Here is a 27,084-nt window from a genome sequence, read left to right as displayed (position 1 = left end):
TTCTTAAGCCTGTTGTGAGGATAAAAAGAGACAATATTTGTAAAATACTTTTCACAACTTAAAGCTCCATATGAATTCTATTTTTTATTACCTATAAAATGGGGATCATAATAACAGCACCAACTATATGGAGTGGTTGTGAGGCCTAAATGAAATAATGTACGTAAGAGAAGGAAACAAGTGCTTATTAAGGACCTGTTTTGTGTCAGCTACTGTGCCAAGTCCTTTATGGTATGATTTCAGTTTTCCCTACAACAACCACAGGAGGTTGTTCACTTTTTTACAATCAGGGAAACTGAGGCAGGCAGTGGTTAAGTACCTTTCCCAGGCTCACACAGCTAATAAATATCTGAGGCAAGTTTTGCACTCGAATCTTCATATCTTCAGGCCCATTGCTCTATCTGCTCTACCACTTAGCTGCTTCGGGTGAACTTTAAAGTACTAAATAAATGAGAATTTTATAATAGTAATTATTACCATTCAATCTTATCAGCTATCTTGGGGCACAAGGGCAGCATGACCAGGGCAGAACTCCACTGAGTAGCGAAGCATCTTTGCAAACCCTGAAGCACTATAGGAAAGGGAGCTTTTATTTCTTCTGGCTCCGACCTGAACCAAAGAATTCTCTGCAGTGCCCCTGCAGGCTGATCCTAGAATCACAGGTCTAGAGTATGAAAGGACCTGAAATTCATTGTAAAGTTGAGGAAACTGAGGCTGGGAGAGATTGGCTTGCCAGTATCAGAGGGTGTATCGGCACCACCTCCTTTGACTCCAGAGTTGGGGCTTTAGGCCACGCCCTCCATTTTAGAAGATGAAATGGAGAACCAAGGGTCTTTGAGTGATGTTCCCAAGTGAGGGGCACAGACAGAACAGGATTCTCTCTGCTTCCTCATCCAATTCTCTTTCCGCTGCATTTTGCTGTTTCCTTCATTCTTGATCTCCTCAATCCATCTTTGGATTATTCTCAGACAGATGTTGTAGTGATTGGAAAGTAATCCAGTGGGTCAGCGATTATTGACATTTTCCTATTTGCCTATTTTTTGTTTAGAGACGTCTGGTGAGGAGGACGATGTTGTCTCCCACTGTGGCCCATTCTCCTTCTGAAGGCTCCATTTTTAGGAGTTTTCCTAACATCAAACCTAAATTTGCCTTCCTGCAACTTCCCCCTCCCCCACCGGCTGCTCATTCCCCTCTCTGTGACCAGGTAGAACAAGTCTGCCCTCTGTCATGGCAGCCCTTCAAATACTTGGAGACAGCTCTCATGCTCCCTATGAGCTTTCTCTTCCCTAGCATCCCCAGCTGCTTTCAGGGATCCCCAGTGCTGAGGTTCTGAATTCCCTCGTGTTTCTGAACAACTTGAATGAAGATACCAAAGGCTCCCACATCAAAATGTCAGATGATATGCTTTTAGGAGGGAAAGCCAATTCTTTGGGAATAAAAGATGGCAGGCTAGGACAAGAAGTCATGTAGCAACAGTGAAGGCTGACAGGCGGGTGGACAGGTACCCTGGAAACACAGAGAAAGCAAAGAAGGTCTCCACCACACTGAAAGGGCCATCTATGGGAGAACAAGGGGGAATGGACCACAGTCTGCATCACTGGAGGGAACTCCTGAACTGATGAGACCATAGACCCATTGGAGGATTGAGCTAATAGGACAGAAGAGAATCCAAGACAATTTGAATGGGAGGAGCCTGTTCCAAGGATTCTCCAAAACTTATTTATGTCCCCAGACCAAATTCTGACCTTAGCAGTTTCTAGGCAGATTTGACTAAGCTTGCAATAATGCAGTGACAGGTACAAATAGGATATAGAATGCTTTCCCACACTTTGAAAGAAGAATAATCATAGCAGCTAGTATTTATATAGCTCTTTAAAGTTTGTAAAGTACTTTACAAATATGTCCTCATAATAACCTGAAGAAGTAGGTGCTATCCCCATTTTATAGATAAAGAAACTGAGGCTGAGAGAGGGTCAGTGACTTGCCCAGGGTCACACAATTAGTAAGCATCTAATGGAGGATTTGAACTCAGATCTTCCTGACTTAAGATCAAGGGTGAGATCTGTTGTTACATCTAGCTGCCTACAGGAACTTAACTTTTGATCAAGAAACCAGTTCTTAGAGGAAAATCACTTTAGCCTATCCTAGATAGACAGTCCTACTTTTAACAGAAAAAAAAAACACCGTTTCAAACTACAGAATTCAGAGGAAAAAAAAAATTTAGCCAGTTGCAACAGTGGGCTGAAACAACTAGGACTGAATTGATCAAGGCTGGATACAAAGTTGTGAATTTAGATTCCAAAACATTAATTGAACAGGTACAGAAGAAGGAGACCCAGCACAAGTGTTCATATGAAGGAAGACCTTGGCGTTTGAGTTAACCACAAAAAGACCTCAGGATTGTAATGAACCAGCAAACAGCTAAGGGGTTTCAACTTAATACAAACTCACAGGAGGCAACCATGGGAGGAGCTGGTGGGACCTTGGGCTGCGTTAATGGGATCATAGTGTTTGCCTGCTCTCCAGGCCATGGTATGCAGTTAGAGGGACAACCTGCAGAGGTCTATCGGTACATATGTGTGAGGCAGGCGCTGCACAGAAAAAACGATCTGGGTCCAGAGTGGAGCAGCAGGAGGCCAGCAAAGTGGACTGCCTTTGAGAAAGCGTATAACACATTTAATGAGCCCCAAACTTCTCCCATGTTTTTAACACCAACATCCTTCCTGTGAGGTTATGAATACTCTAGCCTCAGAAGAATTAAAGTTGAGGCTCACCCAAAGGGCGATGGAGAGGTGCATGATGGGTAGGGGCGGGCTGCAGCCCATTGCAAAGGACAAACTGCCCAGGAGACTGAGGAGACAGGATGTCCCCAAAGACTGAAAAAGATGCTGGGCTGGCCATGCTTTGAGAGTGAGGGATGGCCGATGAACAGCTCGCGCATGCCTTTGGTATCTTTACAGAAATGGAAAAAAGAATTGTGTTCTGGCCCTTTGATGCTGCTTTCAATCTGATGTCAAGGAAGATAACAGCAAAAGCCGCCCTGCGGGGACAGTGGGTCCTTATTTCTCCATCAGCGATTTCCTGGGAGGATACAGACAGTTTTCTTGCTTGGGCATGGGTGGGTGTCCATTTTAAGGGTGTAGGAAACTCCCAGTGAGGAATACTCTTCTGCCTATGCAGATGAGCAACCGTTCTGCAACCAAAAGCCTTGGAGAGTTGGGGATTGGGGTGGGGGTGTCCGTTGAGAAGTTAAATGACTTGCCCACCCCCACAGAGTCAGTATACCTCAGGCTGTCCCTCTCAACTGATATCATTATCCCATTTTGCTAATCAATTAATCAATAAGCATTTATTAAGTGCTACATACAAATGCCAAGGAGAATCAGTCTCTTCCCTCACCAAAAAGGAAGATGAGGGAAGTGGGGTTCAGAGCAGGGAAGTGGATTGCTCAAGGGGCACAGCGAAAAAACCTGTACTTAAAGGACCCCAGCGTTTAGCCACAGGAGGAAGCGTAGCTGGGGAACAACGCTGGAAGCTGAACCTTTGAAGCGTCCGGCTCTTGCTCTAACATGTCAATGCCCGGATGGGTCAGGGATGATGACCCTTCCCCTGTCTTTGTCACCGTTAGCAAGGGAGACCTCAGGTGGGGTGATTCGACTTCACAGCTATTCCCCCCCCCACTTGAGAGCATGACCTACCAGGACAGAGGGTGGGGAACCTGCCCCAGGTCATCACCTCCCCACAGCTGTTGTCGGCCTCAATGCGTAAGTGAGCCTGAGCTGTTGCGCTCCGTTCTGACCTTGGTGGCTCGCGCTGTAATGTTCTCCTCTCGTAGGTTTCACGGGATCATCTCTCGCGAGCAAGCTGATGAGCTTCTTGGGGGTGCAGAGGGCGCCTATATTCTCAGAGAAAGTCAGCGACAGCCCGGCTGCTACACGTTAGCGCTAAGGTAAACTTTGTGACATTGGCAACAATGAAATGAGAGTCATTTACTATGTTTGTTACTTCTTTTCTGAAGTCACTGTTGATTGTTAATGAGGCTTCTCCATGTAGTGGATAGAATTCTGGGCGTGGAGTCAATAAGACCTGTGTTCAAATTCCGCTAATTTTTTTTTGTTTGGTTAGGCAATGGGGTTAAGTGACTTGCCCAGGGTCGCACAGCTAGTAAGTGTTAGGTGTCTGAGGCTGGATTTGAACTCAGGTCCTCCTGAATCCAGGGCCAGTGCTCTATCCGCTGTGCCACCTCGCTGCCCCCAAATTCCACTAAATTTTGACAGCTTAGTAGTTGTGTGATGTTAGATAAGTCACTCAGAATCCCTTATGAAGGTAATTAATTAATTCCCTAGGGCTTATCTACTAAGTCATAGACAAGCTATGATCTTCAGTGGGGGGTGGGGGTGGGGTGGTGTTTGCACGCCCCAGTGTTCCTTGTGCTGAGGAAATTACAGACCCTTCACCTATCAGTGCATTTCTGTAATATCCAGACCCATGATCATATCAGGGTAGAAACTCCCAGAGTGAGGACTCCCTCCACCAATGTAGGTCAGCAACTCTTGTGTAACTTCGAGTATTGAGAGAATTCCTGGCTGGCATGGAGAGATTGAGTGACTTGCCCAGAGGTCATATAGGTAGTATGAATGAATGAGTGAATGAATTGAAAAAGCACCTACTAAGAGCCTAGAATGTGCTAGACAGGGTGCTGAGCATATGCAGATACAAATACAAAAGTGAGGCCATTCTTGCCCTCAAGGAGCTTATATTCTAATAGTGAAAGACAATGTGTATAGGAGAATTGTGGCCAAGGAAAGGTAAAGGCAGAGGGGTGATGAGTAGGGTCATAGAGCAATTAGATGACATCCTTTTCCTTAAGCAATGGTTCTGTTGACCCGAAGTTGGTGTCAAAGCAAGCAGTACAAAAGGAAGGAGCATAGTTGGGTGGTAGAGGGAGGCGGCCAGTTAACATGGCCCCAGGGCAGGAGCTAGAAGGCTGTCCAGCAGGAGTGGTAGCCACGGCACAGCAGGAAGATGTGGTTGGGGAGCTAGGGCCAGCTGAGCTCCCTTCAGTCATTAACAGGACTTGAACGCAGGTTTTCCTGACTCTGAGGCCACTTTTCTGTTTGCTGTACCAATTCCTGCTTTTAAATGAATGTGTGTTCCATTTATCCCAACAGCATCTTCACACATTTGAAAAATAGTCTGACATATATATGTGTGAGACATATTATTTATTCAGTCCACAGAAGGGATATTTGCTTATTTATTATGCTGGCATTCATGCTGCATATTGTGTTGGAGCTAAATAAAGATAAAATGACAGTCACAGACCCTTGGTATTAACTCCATGGACCCCGTGACTGAGAAGCCCAGGACTAGAGGCAGGAGGATGGGTGTGCCAAGTGGGGCAGAGGAGCACAGAGGTTTTAATACTGTAGAAGCAGTAGGGTAGCCTACAGTAATGGCAACAAGTCCCTGCCCCCTCTGTACCTCTGGCTATTTCTAGACCAGCCCTCATGTTGTTTGTAAGTTGGAACTGGCCTATACTGTGGTTCCTCTTTGAGGATGAGATGAATGGCGACGCTAGCGTTGTTTGCATGTCTGTCTGGCTCATTGTTGTTAATAATGAATTTCTCATCATGGCTGCTAATGAATTCTCTCATTCTCAAATATGCAGGTTTGGAAACCAGACCCTTAACTACCGGCTTTTCTACGATGGGAAACACTTTGTGGGAGAGAAGAGGTTTGAATCCATCCATGACTTGGTGACAGATGGCTTGATCACGCTGTACATAGAAACAAAAGCCTCTGAGTACATTTCCAAAATGACAACAAACCCTATCTATGAACACATTGGCTACGCCACTTTGCTAAGAGAGAAGGTGTCCAGGAGACTGAGCAGGTCAAAACACGAATCGAGAAAAACGAGCGTAACCAGCGAAGAGCATCCGGCAGTTGAAAAGGTAAAGCTCGATCTGTAGAAAGAAAATAACCTTTGTGGGTTTTATTCCTCTTTTAAAAATTGGCTGATTTTTAAAAAATATTTTGAAGTGCTTTGAAAATCCCCAGTGATCCTACTGAGGGGAGCATCACTTCAACTCACCGTTCGTTATGTAGACATTGAAAATATGGTTTGGAACACTGAAATTAACCAATGACCGTGGCAAAGAGCCCTTTTCCTTTCATTGCTATTTGAAGATATGTCTACCTTTAGCAGGGAATAGGTAATAACTAGTATTTGAACCTAGCATTTCGCTCAATGTGTCAGTATTTTTGAAGGGCTGTCAAATGGAGGATGGAGCACCATTAATCTGCATTGCCCCAAGGAGCAATATGGAAAAGTCGCAAAGTGGCAGATTTAACCTTAAAATAAAGCAAATCTCCCTAGTTAATCAATCAACAAGCATTTATTAAGAGACTTACCCATAAGTGGAATGGGCTGGAAGCAGTAGATTGCCCCATCTACTGGAAACCTTCAAGCAGAAGTTCAGTGAGCAGTTAATGCCTTGGAGAGAAGATTCCTATCCAGATACAGGTTAGACTTACTCAGTAGCCTCCTAGGTTTGCATCTCTGAGATCTGGATATCCTGTGATTATGAACCCTACTGGCCTATTTCCCACACAGTGAGAAGTACATTCAATTCGCTGCATTATCCACACATGCACAAAGCGAATTAGTGGGTATTTGGGATACAGATCTTAGTTTTTCCAATTTGTTTTTAATGTTGTATTGATGTCTTTTCTTTTATATTAATACCACTTCCCAGTGACTCTCCTCCCACTACAACAGAATCAACCAATCAACCGATATTGATTAAGTACTTACTAGGAACCAGGCACTGTGTTCTACTTTGGAGTTTACATTCATTCAGGGAGACAACCCGTGCCTAAATTAGTAGCCTTCTAACAAATCACTATCAGTGTCTGAAATTGCCTGCCTTGTGCCACACCTAGAGTCTACCGGCCATCTGCTAGAAGGGAGGCATGCTTCTCCACCAGGTCTCTGCAATCAAGATTGGTTGCACCTTGATCAGAATTCTGAAGTCTTGCAGTCTGATGTAATTACTTTCCAAAGTGGAGACTAGCCCCAATTCCACAAAAATGTCATTATTTATAAATGTTCTTCTCCAGGGTGTCCAGGCATTTTCACTGACTGTCTCCCGCAGCTGGAACTCGCTCCCTCCTCATCTCCACCTCCTGACTTTCTTTAAGTCCTACCTAATGTTCCACCTTCTACAGGAAGCTTTCCCTGATCCCCTTTGACACCAAGGCTCGCTTTGTTGCTTATTTCCAATTAGTCCTGTCTATATCCTGTTTGTACTTAGTTGTTTTCACGTTGTCTCTCCCATTAGACTTTGAAAGCTCCTTGAAACCAGTGTTTTGCTTTTCTTTGTATCATCTGGGCTTAGCACAGTGCCTGGCACATAGTAGTTGCTTAATAAATGTTTATTGATTTACTCACTAGAAAAGTTTCACTGGGAATGTCAGGATGATGGTTGTGATCAGTGTTCTGCCTGGGAAGGTTAGAAGACAGTGATTATAGTCTTCCCTGTGATTGGTCTTGCCTTTGAGGCGATTAGAAAGCCACTGACTGAGAGTAGGTGATGTCCAGGGGGAAGATGGGTATATGATGCAAGGATTTTTTTTTCCTAGGCAATCAGGGTGAAGTGACTTGCCCAGGGTCACACATCTAGTAAGTTTCTGAGGTCACATTTGAACTCAGGTCCTCCTGACTCCAGAGTCAGTGCTCTATCCACTGTGCCACCTAGCTGCCCTTGATGTAAGATGCATTCTTAACCTGTATAAACTTCTTTTTAAAAAGCTATTTTGATAATTGTATTTCAATAGAATTGGTTTCCTTTGTAAGCCCAGGCTTTTTTATTTTATGCATTAAAAATATTGTTCTTAGAAGACAACCATAAGCTTTAGCAGACTAACAAGGAGGTCGGCGATAGAAAAAGGGTAAGAACCCTGTGACAGAGGGACATGATGGCCAAGAGCTAATTTCATTCTTCCCTGTTCCCACAACTCTGAAAGACACCACCACAATTTGCTCACAGCATTTTTTTTTGGATGTGGCCCCTTTACAAACCATCTGCTTTGCTCAGCCCTAACCATGTTCCCCTGAAACAAAGTGACAGCCGGCCAGATGATTCTGCAATGATGGAGCCCATGCTGAGCTGATCTTCCAAAGCAAGCAAGGATGAGGACAGATATCAGGAGGCAGGGCAGGGCAGGGCAAAGACTGTTCCTTCTGCTCCTGGCTAATCTGTTATTAAAATGGAATATTCTGTTTCCTCCCTGACCCCCCCCCCAATTAGATATGACCAGCACCAGGACCAAAGAGTTTCCAGTGGTCTTCTAGGGTTACAAGGAATCAGATCCAAAACAGGGAGGAGAAAGGGTGGTCACCTTGCCATGTTGGCAGGAAACAAAGGTGGTCTTAATTGATTTTCTAATTGAGCTTTCTAGTCCAGGAGAATGAGTTTCCATCCGGCCAGCAGCTGTTCTGTGAAAAAAATGATTTGTCATCTCTTCTCCTTTCTCAGAGCTTCCGTGTTTCCAGAGAAACTGTTGCTTCCTTTTGAAATAAATCACTGGGGGAGTTGGTAAGGTTTCTGGCTGTTTGTTTGCTTTAAGGGGAAAAAGTCTTATATTCTGGATTCACAATTTGTTTATTTTTCATCCTAAGCAATTTTTTAATTTCTATTTACCAAGTCTGCTCCAAAGTCATTTTCTTGAATGGTGATTTCCTCTCCTTGCACACGTGTGTATGTGTGTCTGTGTCTGTATGTGTCTGTGTCCATGTGTGTTTATGGATGCCTTTTGTTTTTACACCAAAGTCATTCTGTGCTACTCTCTCTCTCTCTCTCTCTCTCTCTGTCTCTCTCTCTCTCTCTCTCTCTCACACACACACACACACACACACACACACACACACACTAACTAGAACCCTACCTTGTAAGTGGAGGGAGCCTTGGTTCTGGAGTCAAAGCGCCTGGATTCAAATCCTATCTTTGGATGTTCCTAGTTGGTTTGACTTTAGTCAAATCACTAATAACTTCCATAAACTTCCAACATAGATATAGATTTGAAGGGACCTGCCACTTTGGATGGGAAAAAAAAGACATCTTTATTTTCACTAGCCTCTAGCTGAAATTTCATTTTCTTCTATTATAAATTAAAATTAAATTAATTAAATTAAAATTAAATTAAAACAAAATTAAAAAACATAGTTCTGAGAAGAAGGTCCAGAGGCTGCCCCAGGTTGCCAAAGGGGTTCACAAAAAGGTTAGGAATCCCATGATTCAGTAGTCTCTGAGGTGTCTCCCAGTTCTAGAGCTGTGATTCTAAATACAAAAACCCATTAAACCAAGCCAATTGGCCAAACGACTGTGTCTGATAGCAAATGCGACATTCTATGCCCATGATCCTTCCTCTCTCCCCAAGAGGAGATTAGGTTTGTCTACTCGTACATTCTTTGGGACCAAGATTGCTCACCACAATCTGTCTGGGTTCCACTGCCTTTGGGCATTATTTCTGCTTATTCTTTTTTTTTTTTTTTTCCATTGTGTGTAGCTCGTTCTCAAATCCAGGTTCAGACACTTAGTAGTTGTGTGACCCTGGGCAAGTCACTTTACCCTGTTTGCCTCAGTCTCCTCATCTGTAAAATGAGCTGGAAAAGGAAACAGCAAACCACTCCAATATCTTTGGGAAGAAAACCCCAAATGGGGTCATGAAGAGTCAGACACAACTGAACAACAAAAGAAATAAAGTAGAGAACAGAAATTTGAATTATGGAGGCAAGCTTAGAGAGGGGCTTAACTAGGAGAGGCTGAAACTGGTTATCCCCTCAGTCTCTTAAGATGGTTTGGTCCTTGCTAAGTGAACCTCCCCAAAGCTGGAGTGAGATGGTGGGGGCTGCTCGCTCCATTAGTGGGCTTTGTAAGTCATTCAGTAAAAATCTGTCTGCTCCTTCCTGACCTGCATTGACAAGCGAATTTATGAAACGTTTTGGGTCTTTCCAGAGATTCTATTTCCCCCGATGGGCAGGTCAATGGGCAGTTGCCATGGCAGCAGTAAGTAGAAAAGAGAAGGCACAAACAAATCGAATGACTTAGAACTGCCTGGGGTTCCTGTTGGCTTCGATAATAGCAAATTACGAGGGCTTTAATGAGTGAAATGGTTCAGTTTCTGAAGAGTCCTTCCTTATAAGCAGAGAAGTGATTTATGTGCCAAGTTACTTACATTTTAGTCATTTCTCCATTTGTCTTATTGATCATCTCTAACGGAAGCCAGAGCGAACATATTACATTTGGATCAGGGTAAACCTGACAGTGTTGATGAGGAAAAGAAATAACTGGTCCGTCTCATTTTGAGCAGCTTCCTGGTAGTTTTTCTTTTCTTTATAAAAAAAATCATCTAATTAAGGATGCATACATTCATTAATTCACTTATTCAAGCAATTATTAAACATCAGAGATAAAAAATGAAATAGCCCCTGCTCTCAGGAAGCATACATTCCACTAGGGTGAAACAACATGTACACAGTTAAATAAAGACAGAGTATACAATAAGTAACATTAAAATGTTTTCAGATACTTCTTGATTCCCGATTTTGTCAGGGTGGGACCTCCCTGCTGGTACAGATCACACTCTCTCTCTCACTTAGTCCTCATAACACTTGCTTGCATTTCTTTTTTTTTTTTTAATAACATTATTTTTTAAAGCTTTCAGTTCCAGATTCTATCTCTCCCCTCCCCCTCAACACCCCAGGGTCATACAACTAGTAGGAGCTTGAGGCTGGGTTTGAGCTCAGGTCTTCCTGACTCCACGTCCAGCAATCTATCCACTTCACTACCCAGCTGCCTGTAGAGATCTAGTGCCTTCATTTTATGGATGAGAAAATAGACACTGACAAGTTAAGTGACTTTGCCAAAGGTCCCACTGAGTCAGGATTCAGACTCTGATCCTATGACTTCTAAGTTCATCACTAAATTTAATGTGGCTTTTTGAGTTAGCTGTGTGGTGTATTTCCCTGCTAAGTGGCAAACTCCATGAGGGCGGGAGTCCTATGTGACCTAAACTTTTTCTCTTCTCTAGTACGTGGCACATCCTCTATATACATTACTAAATGTTAGTTTAACTTTCTAAAAACTAGATGAGCCACCCCAGCTTCAAAGAGTAGCTCAGTTACCAGCTGCTTGGAATCAGACTTAAGTTTTATTTTAACTATTTGCAACAGTCTCACTCGTAGGCACTGCACAAGTAAAGATGCTACTCTTCCCCAAGTCTTCATTTCACTTCCACCATCACCCCCACCTGTCTATCACTCACAGAGCCCTTAGTCATCTGTTGAGTAAATAACCACAACTATTCACAGGGCTCACACTGGGGGGTTTCTGGGAGCTCTGGTCAGCCCTTAGTTCTCTTGTCTCTTCCTTAAATGTTCACCCCACTTATCACAATAGCATCTCCACAAGTCATTTAATAAATGGCTATGTGTTCTTGGGACTACAGGGGAGAAGGGGAAATAATAAAATCTCTTTCACTTAATCAAAGACAATTTCATGGTGGAGATAAGGTTTAAAGAAAGTTTGGAGAGACCACTTGGCCATAGGCAGAGTGTTGGGAGCATCAATGCATGTTGCTTCTTCAGATTCTCCTGGAATGATTACAGCCAGTTCTAGGGTGGGGTGGGTGGTCTCCATGATGGGAGACTTGATCCCAGCAGCGGTGGTGGAGGAGCACAGGAGCCATCATCTCTGATTGACCTGAGGTCTGTCTGTCCAGCCCAGGCACACTAATCCACTGGGGCTTAGAGGAGAGGAGGCACATCTCTCTTGAGCATTTAAGAAGCCTTGTTTTGGCTGCTGCCAAGATGAAAATACCATCTCTTATTTCTCTTCCTTGAAAGTGCCTCCTTGGATGAGTCCCCAGACTGCCCCTATGCTGCCTGAGTGCCTAAAGAGACCAAATAGAGGCCTGAGCCCAGACCATCAGAAATGTTATAATAAATAGCCTGCCTATTTTGGAAGAGGCATCCCTCTTCCAAAGCATCTGTCTACCCCAAGGAAAAGGACGCAGCCTGGGAGGGATCTCTGCTTGAACACTGCCATCTTGTGGCCAGTGGAGGCATACCAGCTAGGCGAGGCTCCCTAAGAGTTGGCTTTGTCTTGCGGGCAGGTAAGGAAGCATGGTCTTTGACAGGCAAATTGAGACCTGAGAGCATTTATCTGGATTTGAAGTACTTATGATGGCATCAACGTGGGTAGAATGCTAGACTTGGAGTCAGGAAGTCCTGAGTTCAAATCCTCCTTCAGACCCTGCCTAGCTATGGGTGACCCTGGGAAATGAACTAACTTTTTAAGCCTCAGTTTCCTCAAGTGCAAAATGAGGGTGATAACAGCACCTGCCTCCCAGGGCTGTCGTGAAGATCAGATGAGCTGGCTATCACTCCTCCACTTTGTAGTGTGTTTCAATCAACAAATCAACAAGCCTTTATTGAGCTCCCACTGGTACAGCTACTGCCCCAGGCTCAACATAAATAGACAGTAACGTCCTTACAGTATCAGGGAAGGCAGAGAGTGGTGGATCTACAGGCTTTAACTCATCACCCATAGACAGAGCTAACCCTGGGTCCTTGCCCCCCAAAAATATTACTTTCACATTGTCAGTGAGAAGTTAAAGTGATTTTTTTTTTTTGCTTTCAATCAATGAGCATTTATTAAGCACCTACTGGATGGTTCAGTGGATAAAGTCTGGCCCTGGAGTCAGGAAGACCTCAGATACTCACTACCTGTGTGACCCTAGGCAAGTCATTTAACCTCTGTTTGCCTTAATCCACTGGAGAAGGAAATGGCAAACCACTCTAGTATCTTTGCCAAGAAAATCCCATACGGGGTCATGAGGAGTCAGACATGACTGAATAACAACATCTGCTGGGCACCGTGCTAGGCACCGAGGTTTCAAAGAGAAATGAAATAGTCCCTGGCCTCAAGGAGCTTCCATTGTGCTAGAAGAATGCCCCGTGTTCCCAGATAAGCAACAACACAACGATAGCCAAGTGCGTACAAACTCTGTCCAGAGATGAAGGATCTCACGGAGAAGAAGGCGCGAGGAGCCAGATGGGTCGCCATTTACTTTCTCCTGGTTTCCTCATCTATGAAGTGAGCACTTGGGGCCAGAACGATGAACTTTCTAGCTTCTTCAAGCTGTGAGTCAATCCTATGAGTCGTTTCTGCGTTTGGTCTTGCCCTGGAAAAGACCAGCGCCCGGAGAAGCAGAGACCGACGGTGGGGCCTCCTCGTCCTGGGGCCGACGGCGGTCCTCATGTCTGATCGGGGGCTGAAGCAGGCAGGAGCCAGCCGTGATTTCCCAGACTATTTGCACTGACGCTGATGGAAATTCAAGCATCATGGCTCTGTGGTGGTTTATTTACTTCGGTTGTTTCTGGGGAAGTTTGTAAAACAGGGATTACTCATTTCTTAATAATGAAATGTCTGGCTGCTTTATAGTGGTGGTTTATAAATGTCTCTGCTGGCTTTGTCTTTTCTTATACTTAATCACTGAAGAATTTCCCCAGTTAATATTTCACTTTCTGCCTCTTTTCCATTTACTAACCCAATAAGGTTTAGGAGTCGGGAAAGCTTAGAGGTACCAACAGGCAGAAAACACAATTTTATCACTTTCCTGTGGGTTTCTTTGTGTCATCCCCTTCTTTCTTCCCTTTTTTCTTTCAATTTGTTTTAATTATTAAGAAGTCAAATGTCACACCTTCTAACTTGCGACTAGCTATAGCAGGTAATCTTTTTAGCGCTAGTGTTGAGGCGAGCAGTAGCTCAGGAAGAGCAGCCAGGAAATGAGGCACAGACCTGAGAAGTGCCTCATGGGTCCAGAGGGCACTTAAAGAGGGTCCTGGGACAGACCCCATACACCCACTAGGCCTGTGTTCTAAAGAGATCAAAGAAAAAGGAAAGGGACCTTTGTGTACAAAAAATATTTAGAACACCTCTTTTCATAGTAGTCCAAAACTAGAAACCAAAGGGATGCTGACCTATTGGAGAATGGATAAACAAGTTAGGGCGTATGACTGGAATGGAAATTACTGTACCAAATGGACAATTTCAGAGGAGACTGAGAAGGGCTCTATGATCTTATGCATAAAGAAATGAGCAGAATTAGGAGATCAATTTATACAATGACAACAATGTTATTGAGAAAAACATCTTGAAAGACTTTAGAACTATGATCAATGCAATGATAAACAATGAGTCCAGAGAACTGATGATGAAACACGCCACCTACATTCTGCCGGAGAGGTGGTGAATTTAAAAATGCAGAGTAAGGCATATATTTTTGGACATGGTCAATGTGGGAATCTTTTTGGCTGGACTATGCATATTTGTTATGAGGTTTTTTTTATCTGAATTTTTCAATTTGGAGGAGGGGCATTGGGAGAGTGAAATAATAAATGCATATAAAATTAATTTATTATTATTATTTTTAAAGAGATATGGATCAGGAGAGGAGATATGCAACCCCCTCTCCCAATACTACTCCACTCATGGTCAGATTTCACTGCCCTCACCCCCTGAGTGAAGTGCTCATCATGGTGTGGAGGTAGCTGTAGTTTCCTGAGGGTTCTACCAGCAGACTCTTGTCCAACCTGGCTAAGTTGAGAGAGGGTCATTTTTAGCTAGAAGGCTGGGTGATGACTTCTTTGGCCACCGTATTTCTCAAACTCCAGTGGCTGAGTCATGAAGGGGTCAGGATCTGCATCAGTAGCAAAATCACCTATTCTTTGAAGTATTGAGTATCAGGAACAACGTCTGGCCGTCTGGTCCTAATGTCTCCTAGCAGCCCTTTACTGAAAATCGTTCTCCTGGGATGACACCACAAGGCTAAGACCAGACCTGGTTCTAGATCATATTTTAATAAGCTTCCTATGAAGTATTCTTTAATTTTCCCTGAAATCAAGGCATAAGGAAAATGCGACTCCACCCCACCGCACCCGCCTCCAATGAACTGTGATTGGTTAATTTAAAATGTCTAAACAGGAAATTATACTCAGAATCATTTCACACTTCTAGGATTATTTCCCTTTAAGAATATCCAGATCCAATCACTCTGTGCCAATTTTATCCACTTTCAGTTCTGGGCTGAATCGCTTTTAAGATGAAGGGTATCTGTCTGGGGACATACCTCAGAAGGAGAAGTGTTCATCACAGACAAAGCAAGCCCCTTCTGTGGTTTGAAAATCCCTATACGAATCCTCAGCCGTGAGAGGGATGAATTTCAAAAGGGTTGGCAGGACCCGATTGATATGTTTCACTAAACCCCAAGGTAACTCGAGCTCTCGCCCTAAGCTTTCATCTCACTCCTTTCTAGGATGTAGAAAAATAAATTAGGATGAGTTGAAATCAGTGCCGTATTTGGCCTTATAAACATTTAGAAGGTTGTCTGCCATCCAATTCACCTCTTGTCACAGCCTTGAAATTTATAGTCCTAAAAAGCCATAAATAAGAAGAGCTCACTGCGTGCGCTGTTCTTCCGGGCTCTGAGCCCACTCAAGTTTGTGTGAAGAAAGTGCAAGGTTTCAAAATGGCATCATCAGTGGTGGTGGTTGTGCTGGTACAGCCCAGGGAAGTAGGCTGCACACTTTCTTCCCATCATGTGACAGGTGAGGATGTCTTCCAGTCTGTTTCCACCTTACTCACTGCCATGTTCTCTGCCATGCAGAGACACTGGCCCCCTTCACTTCCCACGCCAAGTGTTTTCCCTCGCTTGTCCGCCATAGCATCCTGTCTTTCCTCATCTCCGCCTCCTGACTTCTCTGATTTCCTTCAAGTCCCAGCTAAAATCCCATCTTCTACAGGAAGCCTTCCCTTGGTGACTGCCGGTGTGAGCCTGTCTGTAGCTTGTTTGTACATAGCTGTTCACATGCCTCCCCCATTAGACCATGAGCTTCTTGAGAGCAGGGACTGTTTTTTGGGGGGAGGGGCTTTCTTTTCACCACTAGACCTTAGCACAGGGCCTGGCATAGGGCAAGTGTTTGATTTGATTTGTCTTGTTCCAGAGAACTTAAGTTTTTTGCCAAAGGTCCTACAGCTGGTAAGTGTTAGAGCCAGGATTTGAACCCAGATCCAAGACTAGTCCAGAGTTTTAACCATTCATGCATTGAATGCTGTCTGCTCCCTTGTGTAGCCATCTCCTCCCTCTTACTACATTTGGCGCAAAAGATATTTTCCAGGGACTCTCCTAACCATATATTGCTAACTCCAACAAATTGTCTGGCTTCTGTTTATTTTACTAGAGTCTGTAATCATAAGAAACTAGGCTGGTCAATGCTTCTGAAAAAGATCCAGGGGTTTTAGTGGACTGCAAGCCCCTTGGAGTCCAAAGGAGACCCTTGTGGGACATTGTCTTCATCGGATGGTTCTGTCGGATGCCGCCTTGGGCTGGCCACGCCTGAGTTGCTGTGTTCGGTTCTGATTGCCACAGTTTAGGCAGTACACTGGTGAGTAGGAGGGTATCAAGAGGAGGATGACCAGGATGGCGAAGGACCTAGACTCCATGCCACATGAGAATCAGCTGAAGGAACTGGGGTTGTCTATCTTGGAGAAGAGAACGTACAGCAGATACTCAGCATCCATCTCAGTGGGTCCGTAGCAGCTGTCTCCAAGTATCTAAAAGGCTTTCATTTGTAATAAGGGTAGAGTGGTTCTGATTGGACCCAAAGGGCAGAACAAGGAGCCAAGAATGAAGGAGACCACTTAGACTCGAAGCAAGGAAACCTCACCAACAATTAGAAAAGTGGAGTGGACTGAGTGCCAAGGGAGCTTCTCCTCCTCATTGGAGGTCTTCATCCAGACAGAGACTAGATGCCCCCTCAGGTATCAGACAGCATCCAAGATGCCAAAGTCCTCCGCTGCATCCCGGCCATCGCCAGTCGTCTGGACTTTCATCCTGCCGCTGGGCTTGGACAACTCTGGAAGACAGAGCCAGGCTGATGACCTTGTGCAGCTCTGCCTCTCTTGATCTGATCCAACGCAAGTCAAGACATCGCCCTCCTGATGTCATTGGTCCTCTTTGAACACGAAGGACAAACCACAACAGATGCTCTCAGGCGGGTTGCAGAGAGGATGCTTTGTTAGATGTGGGATAGACCTAACAGCTGCTGAGGTTCCTTCTGTGATTGTATGAAACTCCTCCTAAGATGGAGGTCAGTATTGGCAGAGGCAGCTGGACGTAAACTGACCAACGTTAGGTCGGGGGGCTGGGAAGCCCGAGTTTGAGTCCTGACTCTTCCGTCAGCTACCTGTGGGGCCTTTACAGGGGTTTCAGGCTTTCTGGGTCTCTTTCCTTGTCTGTCAAAGAGTAGGCTGGCCCAGATGATTTCTTTTTTTTTTTTAATTAATTTATTTAATTTTAGTTTTCAACATTTACATCCATAAGCTTTTGAGTTTTAAATTTTCTCCCCCTCCTCCCTGCCTCCCTTCTCAAGACAGCGTGCAATCTGATATAGGCTCTACATATACATTCCTATTAAACATATTTTGATGTTAGTCATGTTTTAAAGAAGAATTAGAGCCAATAGGAGGAACCATAAGAAAGAAGAAACAAAACAGAAGGAAAAAAAGAGCAAATAGTATGCTTTGATCTGTATTCAAACTCCACAGTTCTTTACGTGGATGGCATTTTCCATCGCGAGTCTTTTGGAGTTTCTTAGATCCTTGAGAAGAGCTAAGTCTATCAAAGTTAGTCATCGAACATTGTGGCTGTTACTGTGTACGATGTTCTCCTGGTTCTGCTCACTTCACTCAGCATCAGTCCAAACAAGTTTTTCCATATTTTTCTGAAGTTGCCTGTTCATCATTTCTTACATTATAATAGTACTCCATTACATTCATATACCACAACTTGTTGATCCCCTCAATTTCCAATTCTTTGTCACCACCGGGCCCAGAAGATTTCTAAAGGGCCTTCAGCCTCTAAAGGTCAGTGATTCTGTGTTTGAGAGAAAGGAAGTCCGGTAACTTTGTTGGGAAGAAAATAAGGCATGACAATGGGCATGAAAGGGAGAGGTTGCTTAATACACAAAGGGAGGGGTATCTCCTACCAATTTAAAATTGTGACTTCAAATATCCAAACCAAAGAGTCCTAGACTCCGAATTGTAAGGTTTGGAGATTGAGAGCTAGAATAGACCATTTACAGAGGAGGAAACTGAGGCAGAGAAGGGTCATGTGTTATACTGCTGGTATGTATCAGAAGGGGCATTCAAATGTGCATCTTCTTGAGTGCAAGTCCAGAATTCTATCCTGTACTCTATACTGTCTCTAACCAAGAGGAAACTGAGGCAAACAGAGTGAAGTGACTTGCCCAGGATCACCCAGCTAGTATCTGAGGTTAGATTTGAACTCAGGAAGAGGAGTCGTTCTGACTCCAGGCCCAGCTCTCTGTGCACTCTGGCACCACCTAGCTGCCCTTAGAGTTCCTAGAGTTACCTAGAGCAAATTGTTACATGACTTACTTGCCTACAGTCCCACAGACAGTGTGTCTCATGATATCTCAGAATATACATACATACACACACACACACATATATATACCTACATATACATACATCTATACTTATACCCACATACACGTAGCTATCCTTTCCACATCGTGACTTTCACCATCGTGGTTTCCATTATATCACGGGTCAGCATAGAAAAATTAAACGGGAATTTTGGAGTTTTAATTAATTTAATTTAATTTACACTAATTAAATGGGAAGTTTGGGAGTTTTGCGGAACCTACGGATAACACGTGAAGGCCAGCACACAGCACAGAAAAGGTTTAGAAATTCAGAAATGCATAAAATATATGTATAGTATTGTAGCATACAAACATATTTTATCGTTTAATGCCATAATAATTCAGACTTCTCTGGTATGAAGGGAGGGCCAAAAAATTTTTCATGGATTTTCCAGATTGTTGGGAGATGGAGGGGGAGGTACCATGTCCTAAGCCCCCAGTGATGTGGAAGGGATATATATGTGTGTGTGTGTGTGTGTACATATATACACACACATACATATATACATATAATCAGTGTTAAATGGGGTGGTACAGTGAGATTTCATTTATTTGGTCTCGGCAAATCCAGAACTAGAGGAACGGTGTGAAGGGAATGCTGGTCTTCTAGAGGGGACTGACAATTTCTTCCAACTTGTTAAAAGAATCAACCTCCATACAGTGTATTTACAACCAAAGCTTAGACCGGCAGTGCTTGGATGGGCTTGGTGATGTCCTAACTATAGGTCTGACGTTTACTGGTAATGTGTGCCTTTGAGCAAGGGGCTTAATCTTTCTGGCCTCAATTTCTTCATCTGTAAAGAGGGGATGAGGACCTCTCAAGTCCCTTCTAGCTCTGATCTACGACCCAATTACTGAAATCCTCTCTCTAAGCTTCTTGAAATGACTTATCTTTGCGATCACATGGTTTTGACACTAGATGGCAGGTTTTCCTTAAAGTTTCCAGGAACTGACACCGGCTTTGATAGTATGAAGTAAGTTCTTGTGAAAAGCAATGGTAAGTTTTTGTAACTGTTGGTTCTTGTGTTTTGTTTTTGTGGTATGGATTTCCCCACAGATCTGGGAGGTCTCATCCACGTGGATTCCCTCCAAAGATGCTGAGTCCTACCCATCCCCACCTGCCCACCCTGCTCCACATTCTCCCGTGAGCTCATTACAAGGGGTCTACCCCAAGGTGCTGGGGGGTGGGGGAGGGAAGTGGCTTCTCCTAGACGCCCTGCCATGATGTAGTTACCAAAAGCGCTCGCAGTCATTTCCAGTGGACCAGCCCATCTTTTCCAGCCATACAACTCTCTGATAATGTCTTTTAAGCTGCTCCTGGCAAGTTCTCACTGGTTTATTGCAACCTACTCAGCTCTGCCATGTGGCCCTCCATTGTCTTCTGGGTGATCTGAAACTTTGGTCTTTGGGAGGCTCTGTTTCACAGCCCAATATTGTCCCCAGAATAATGTTGATGTTCAAAAGGGTCTTTCTTTCAGGAAGAAACCAAAGTTTAATAAAAGTTTGACACAGTGGGAAAGGCAGGACTGGGAGGCAAGGGGTCTGGGTTCAAATCCCAGCCTTAATACCACCCACAATGAATAATAATTGTTGTTGTTCAGGCATTTCAGCTATGTCCAACTCTTCATGACCCCATTTGGGGTTTTCTTGGCAGACATTGTTTGCTGGAGAGTGGTTTGCTGTTTTCTTTTCCAGCTCATTTTACAGATGAGGAAACTGAGGCAAACAGGGTGAAGTGACTTGCCCAGGGTCACACAGCTAATAAATGTCTGAGGTCAGATTTGAACTCAGGTCTTCCTAACTCCAGGCCTACACTCATCACCCAGCTTCATGACCTATCTATGCAGAGCTTAGAGGTTTGCAAAGCACTTTACAAATATTATCTCATTTTATCCTCGAAACAATCCTGTAAGATAAGTACTACTATTATTCCCATTTTACATATAAGGAAACTGAGGCAGAAACTTACTACTTAGGGTTTCCTCATCTGTAAAATGAGGAGTTGGATTTATTAGTCCCTGTGGTTCCATATGGTGTTAAATCTATTGTCCTATGAAAAGTACCTGGTAGGTTTGGTTTTTTTTGTTTTTTTTTTTTTTTTTTTGTCCTATTGCTAACCAATTCTGCACCTGGGTCAAAAAAGACCTCACTTTGGACAAAAGTGCTGAGAACCTTTCTGGCATTCCCCTTCTCCTACCCACAAGCCTGAAACTGAGAACATTTCCCTTGCTAATATCATGGTTTGTGGGCCAGGCCCACCCATCCGTGGATCCCTTGTAGGGCTCTTGTGGAAAGTGCTAGGAGGCCAGACAGAGCTTAGCCCCCGATGGATGATTCAAATGCTGATTGTCCAGCTAGGTCATTTTGTTTCCCCTTCCTCCCCAGGGGCCATTTTATGGCCTCTTAGGAATTCCACCAAGCATGAGCAGGGGAAGGAAGTAAAAGTTGAGTGTTTATGGCCTTAGGGTTTTACGAGTAGTGAAAGTTGAAGCTGTTGGCTAAAAGCTTTGAATTTCCGCTCTTCCCCCGGGGCCATCACCCCATCAGTCAATAGAGCTAATTGGATTGGGCTTCTAGCCTGGGAGAGTCTAATGCAGCCCTTTCCACTGGTAGGCATGTCAAGTCTTTTGACCCATTTCTACTGGTTGAAGGTGATACTGCAAAGTCATTAATATGGTGACATGGCAGTATAAAGGATCTTGGACCACGTTAGCAAAGGCATAAGGTCTGAAACAAAGGAGAAAATAATCCTGCCTACTCTGCCCTGGGTGCCATATTTCAGAACAGTCACTGTCAAGTTGGAATCCAGGCAATAGAGGACACCCAGAATGATGAGGGAATTGAATTCCTTGCCATATGAGGACTCATCCAGGCAACTTTGGATGCATAGCCCAGAGAAAAGAGGACTTGGGGAAGGAGTGTAGGAGGAGGGGAGTGTGCTGGGGAAAAAAAGGCAAGCTGGCCCATCACGTGAGGCAGCTACATGGTACTGGACTTGAGGGAGTCAGGAAGACCAAAGTTCAGATCTCTCTGACACTCCCTTGCAGTGTGACCCTGGGTGAAGCACTTAACCTCCCTTAGGCTCAGTTTCCCCAGTCATAAAATAGGGATAATAACAGCATGAACTACCCAGGATTGTGGTGAGGCTTAGATAAGATTATCTAGAAAGCATTTTGCAAACCTGAGAGTGCTATCTATATAAATGCCAGTTATCATCATCATTCTGTTTGGCTCCAGATGACAAAAAGGGGGGAAAGTTATAGAGAAGCAGGTACATCAATCGACAACCATTTATTAATGCTTTAAAAGCTTCCTATCAGGGCAGCTAGGTGGCGCAGTGGATAGAGCACCGGCCCTGGAGTCAGGAGGACCTGGGTTCAAATCCTGCCTCAGACACATGATACTCACTAGCTGTGTGACCTTGGGCAAGTCACTTAACCCTGATTGCCTTACCAAAAAAAAAAAAGAGTGAACTGGGCTGCCTGGGGAGATGGTCGGTGGCAAAGGTTGGGTGTCCCACTTGTCTGGGATATTATAGAGGGCATTCCTGGTCATGGACGTTTTGGAATGAGCAGCCTCTCCCAGCTCTGAGGTTCTAGGATCCCTTCCAAGAGGAATGTAGATTGAAAACTTGTGTTCAAATCAGGCCTCAGACACTAGCTACATGACCCTGGGCAAGTCATTCCATCTGTCTGCCTCAGTCTCCCCATCTTAAAATGAGAATAATAATAGCGCTTACCTCCCAGAGTTATTGTAAAGATCAAATGAGATAATATTTGTAAAGCACTTGATATGTGCCTGGTACATAATAGGTGCTTCATAAATGCTTGTTTCCTGGGAGCATCCTTATTTCATGTGCTACCATTTGCCAATATGGTATGTGTATTTCTTAAGGAACCCAGGGATGATTTGAAAACTCTTCATTTGAGAGAAAGCCTCAGAGAGAATTATTCCTCTGTAAATACATATGTGTATATATATATGTATATATAGATATATTACATGTCAGCATGAAAATGTATGAGAAGGAAGACATTAATACCCTTCTACAGTAACCAGGTGTCAGCAATCATAGGCAAAGCTGCCCCAGGGGATGATCAAAGGGGAGATGTAGGTTTGGGGGATGTTTTGTGTGTCTTCTTTCTCATCTTTTTCATGGCTTGATTAAAAGAAAATAGAGGCATTGGGAGAACAAGCAATACTTTGATCTTTTATTTCTAAAGGGACCAAAAAGAAAACTTAGAAGATTTCAGGAAAGCAGACAGCTGATTGAAGCGAAAGTCTGTTTCAGGAGGAGAATCTCTCCTCTCTGTAAGCTTTGGGGCTATGGGTTGGATCTTCGTCCTAAGTCACCATGGAAATCTTGCTGCTGTCCTGGAGAAAATGGACTATTTTGTCTCCTGAATATTCGTATTCTTTACAGGACCCAATGTGTTAAAAACCTCAGTGGGCAAGACCTTTGAGAATTTATCTGGGCAGGTTACTTAACCTCTGGGTCTCAGTTTCCTCATCTGTAAAATGAAAGTTTTGTACTTGATGGGCTCTGAAATAACAGCAGTAACTCTAAAATCCTCTCACCTAGTATAATCTCTTCCTTTTCGATGACTGTGGCACATTGAAGGTGTTGGTTTTTAGACAGATCATTACAAGCCTACAGGCATTTCTATGACTCAATTCCAGGCACCTGGAGGTATTTGAAGGCTCAAGGGTCCTAATTTTCACATATAAAGAGAGTAAATTCAGTTCATTAAACTGAATTCAGAAGGGGTAAGAACAGTTGGAGGTTTACAGGACATGCTTATTGTGACAGGGCTTTTGAAATCATTGCTGGGGTTTTTTCCCAACATAATCAACTCCTAATCTCTGGCTCCATAGCTTGAGATCACTTCACCTTCTATGTTCAAGAGTCATCTTCCCTTGTAGTTGTTAGTATGTGAGAAATAGAGAATTTTTTTGGAAAAACCATGTAAAATTATATGTGTTAATTGGCCTTGAATAATTATAAAAATTATACCTTGGAATAAATCATGGACAAATGTTTGCAAAGAAGTTCAATATGTTAAAATTATTAGAAGCAATTGAAAGCTTGTTGCATTGGAAAGTGAGCTAGATTTGTAGTCAAAAAGCCTGAATTTTAATCCCAGCTCTGCCAATTATCATTTAGCCAATCAATAAATATTAAGCAACTACTAGGTGCTGGGGATTCAACAATAAAAATAAAACAGTCCCTGCTTACAAGATGTTCACATTTTATTAGAGGAAACAAGACATACACATTTTAAGTATATATAAATATATATAGATACATAGACGAAGTTTAAGTATATGCAAATACATAAATACACACTGTGTGTGTGTGTATGTGTGTGTGTGTATGCATATATAGTGTATATAGTGATATATTGATGTCCCTAAGATATGTGTGTGTGTATTGGGGAAATCATTTCACCTCTCTTCATCTATAAAATGGAGTAGTTGGATTCAGTGATCCCTCTTCTTCCTTCCAGCTTTAGACCTATGATCTGATAAAGCTGTGATATTGTCTTGGAATCAAAGGATCATAGAGTTAGAGTTCCGGAGACTTTTGAGATCATCTGGTCCAAGCCTATGATCTCAACAATGAGGACCATAAGCCCATCCATGCCTGCCCAATTACTGCCATTCTTGCCCATGCCCTTCCAATATTTTTACCATAAGGGGGCTCCACTCAACATTCTGGGAGCCTCACCTCATGCTCTATTGATAGCATGAAGAAACCAGTGGGCATCTGGGCTGCCCATTGGTCTCCCCTCATTCTTCATGGGTGATCAGTCCCTCTTTGAGTGTACATTTCTTTGATGACATCTCTTATACTACTTCAATGATATTCTTTGCATTGGCTGTCTCCTTCGTCCCCCACCTCTACCTCTTGGAAATCCTGATTTCCTTCAAGACAGCTCAAGCACCACCTTCAACACAGAGCCTTTGCTGATCAATAGTGCCCTCACTCCCTGAGCTACCTTGTATTTATTTTGTATATATCATAGATATACACATGTATTTCCTCTGCTTAGAATATAAATTCCTTAAGGGCAGGGACTCGTTCATTTTTGTTTTCATATGCCCAGCCCTCAGTGCAATGTCTGGCAAAAAGAGCTTCCAAAATGCTTGTTGACCTTCTGCTGTATAATTCTTCGTTGAGTATGTGTTGCTGACATTTTTCCAGCCAAAACTACCTCTTTCCAACACGCCTTTGGGGGGATACTAAACTTTAATTCTATAGTCATTTTCATTTTGTAATTTTAATTCCGTAATTTAGGTCTCATAGCCATACAAAATCCATAGAAAAGTAGTGACATGAAAAAGATGGGCCTTTGTTTCAAGGAAATGCTTGACTTCTTTAAGAGAACCACAGTTTCCCAAAGGCAACCTAGCCAAACAAATTCTGGCATCTCCTCTGCATAGTTTTCAGTATGTGCTCCTGGCTATAGTATGCTGGTCGTTGGTTTAGAGGAAATCATTCTTCAAAGCAAAGAAGGGAGGCACCAGGCTGTGCAGAGTTATTTTATCATCTCTAATGTTTCCTTAAGGAATTTCCCACCTTACCTGCAACCTGCAACAATAACCTTTAATGACTCATGGCTTAGAGAGTGGCTCTTTGGAGCTGGAAAGCATTTCCAATGAAAATACAACTATCACTTGAAAATTTGTGCTCTACTTACATCGAGGGACGATTTCCTGCAGGTGCTGAGAGGAGTGAGTAATGATGAATACCTTCTTGTTGAAGCAAGTGCCCCCAGAAAGTAGAGATCTTGCCAATTCAAATTATCTTCTGCTTCCCCATTCCCTGCCCCCTTACACACACCCCAACACAACAGCCATTATAGACCTGGAATCAGGACGTTCAGAGGCTACCTTGTACAAGAATTCCCCCTAAAATATACCCAACAAATGGTTATCTGGTCTCTGCCCAAAGATCCCCAGTGAGGAGGAGTTTGCCCACCTCCTCCTCCCCAGGCAGCCCAGCCCACTTTGGAATAATTCACATTGTTAGAAAGGTTCTCCTGGCATCAAGACCCAAAGCTGCCTCTTGGCAACTTCTGCCCACTGCCCTGATCTAGCCTCAATAGTATACCAAGTTTCAAGGGACAGTCCTTCAGATACTTGAAGATAATTGAAGAAAACTGGCATGATGCCAGTCCCTGCCCCCCCTACCCCCCTTACCTCTTATAAATTTTCTCTAGACTAAGTATTTCAAATATTTCACCACTTTCTATTCTCCAGTTTAAAAATATATTAATGAAATTGTAGCCTGGATAATTGACATACGTAGTTGATTTCATATGTGTATGTGTATATACAGTTACATTAAATAAGTGTCTATATACTTTAATATATAAAGTACATATATTCTATATGCATGTATGTGAATATATATGTTAATGTGTGTGTGTGTTTGTGTGTGAGTATGAGTAGAAATTTGGAGCTAGAAGTCCTGGGTTTGAGTCCTGACTTTGCCACTTATAATATGTGTGACCTTGGGAGATAGATAGATAGATAGATAGATAGATAGATAGATAGATAGATAGACAGATAGATGGGTAGATAGATAGATAGCCAGCCTGGTCCTTACAGAGCAGACATAGTCTACTACCATATAGACACAAGAGGATTGAAGTTCAAATCTATGTTGGGGTTTTTTTTTTAATTTCTATTTTTATGATGAGTCCTTGATCAGTCCCATCACTGGGCATACACATATAAGTATGTGTGTGTATGTATGTATGCATACACATGTATACATATATACACATATACATTATAGGCACACATACTTACTATACACACATAAACATTATATACACACAAATTCATATATACACAATATACATTACATACATATGTACACACATATACATATGGATATATTATATATAATGTATACATATATTTAATATATATGTAAATAATAATAGCTAGTATCTATATAGCTCTTTTAAGTTTTGCAGAGTACTTTCCAAACATCTCATTTGACTCTCACCACCACCCCGGGAGGTAGATTTGTTATTATCATGATTATCCCCATTTTGTAGTTGAGGAAACTGAGGTACACAGCAGTTAAGTGATTTGCCCAGGGTAACATAGCTAGTAAGTGACTGAGGCTAGATTTGAACTCAGGTCTTCCTGACTCCAGGTCTAGCATTCTATGTATATGTGTGTATATGTACATATGCATATGCCCCCGAGAATCACTTTCACCACAGTCTCCATACCCATCCTCTTTCTGAAAACTTCTAGCAAGGAAGAGAATGCCCCTCCCCCCACTTCCTGAGTGTGTGCGTCCCTTCCATCAGGCTGCAACAAAACCTGCCTTGTACTCGCCATTCCTAGCTCTGCCTTCTGCGGGCAATCAGAGCAAGTATCCTCCCTTTTTCATGCACTGCACCTTCAGGTTCTTGGAAGATCATCCCCCACCCCCTTTATGCCTTCTCTTTTCCATGTGAGACATCCCAGCTCCTTGCACCATG

At 43.2% G+C, this 27,084-nt stretch overlaps 1 protein-coding gene across 1 annotated transcript in view; it reads left to right on the top strand.

Moving 5' to 3' along the window:
• The window catches only part of LOC114050592 (beta-chimaerin), a 291,310-nt gene that overhangs the window by 204,596 nt on the left and 59,630 nt on the right, over positions 1 to 27,084 (top strand). The window contains exons 5-6 of the mRNA XM_027872407.1: positions 3,836 to 3,949; positions 5,672 to 5,957. Coding sequence (XP_027728208.1) covers positions 3,836 to 3,949; positions 5,672 to 5,957 — 400 coding nt within the window. The remainder of the gene's footprint in view (positions 1 to 3,835; positions 3,950 to 5,671; positions 5,958 to 27,084) is intronic.

Source organism: Vombatus ursinus, unplaced genomic scaffold, assembly GCF_900497805.2.
Source record: "Vombatus ursinus unplaced genomic scaffold, bare-nosed wombat genome assembly UNPS02014799.1, whole genome shotgun sequence".
NCBI classification, from domain to species: domain Eukaryota; kingdom Metazoa; phylum Chordata; class Mammalia; order Diprotodontia; family Vombatidae; genus Vombatus; species Vombatus ursinus.
Note: the sequence above shows the minus strand (reverse complement) of the source record. Positions and strands in the feature narration are given on the sequence as shown.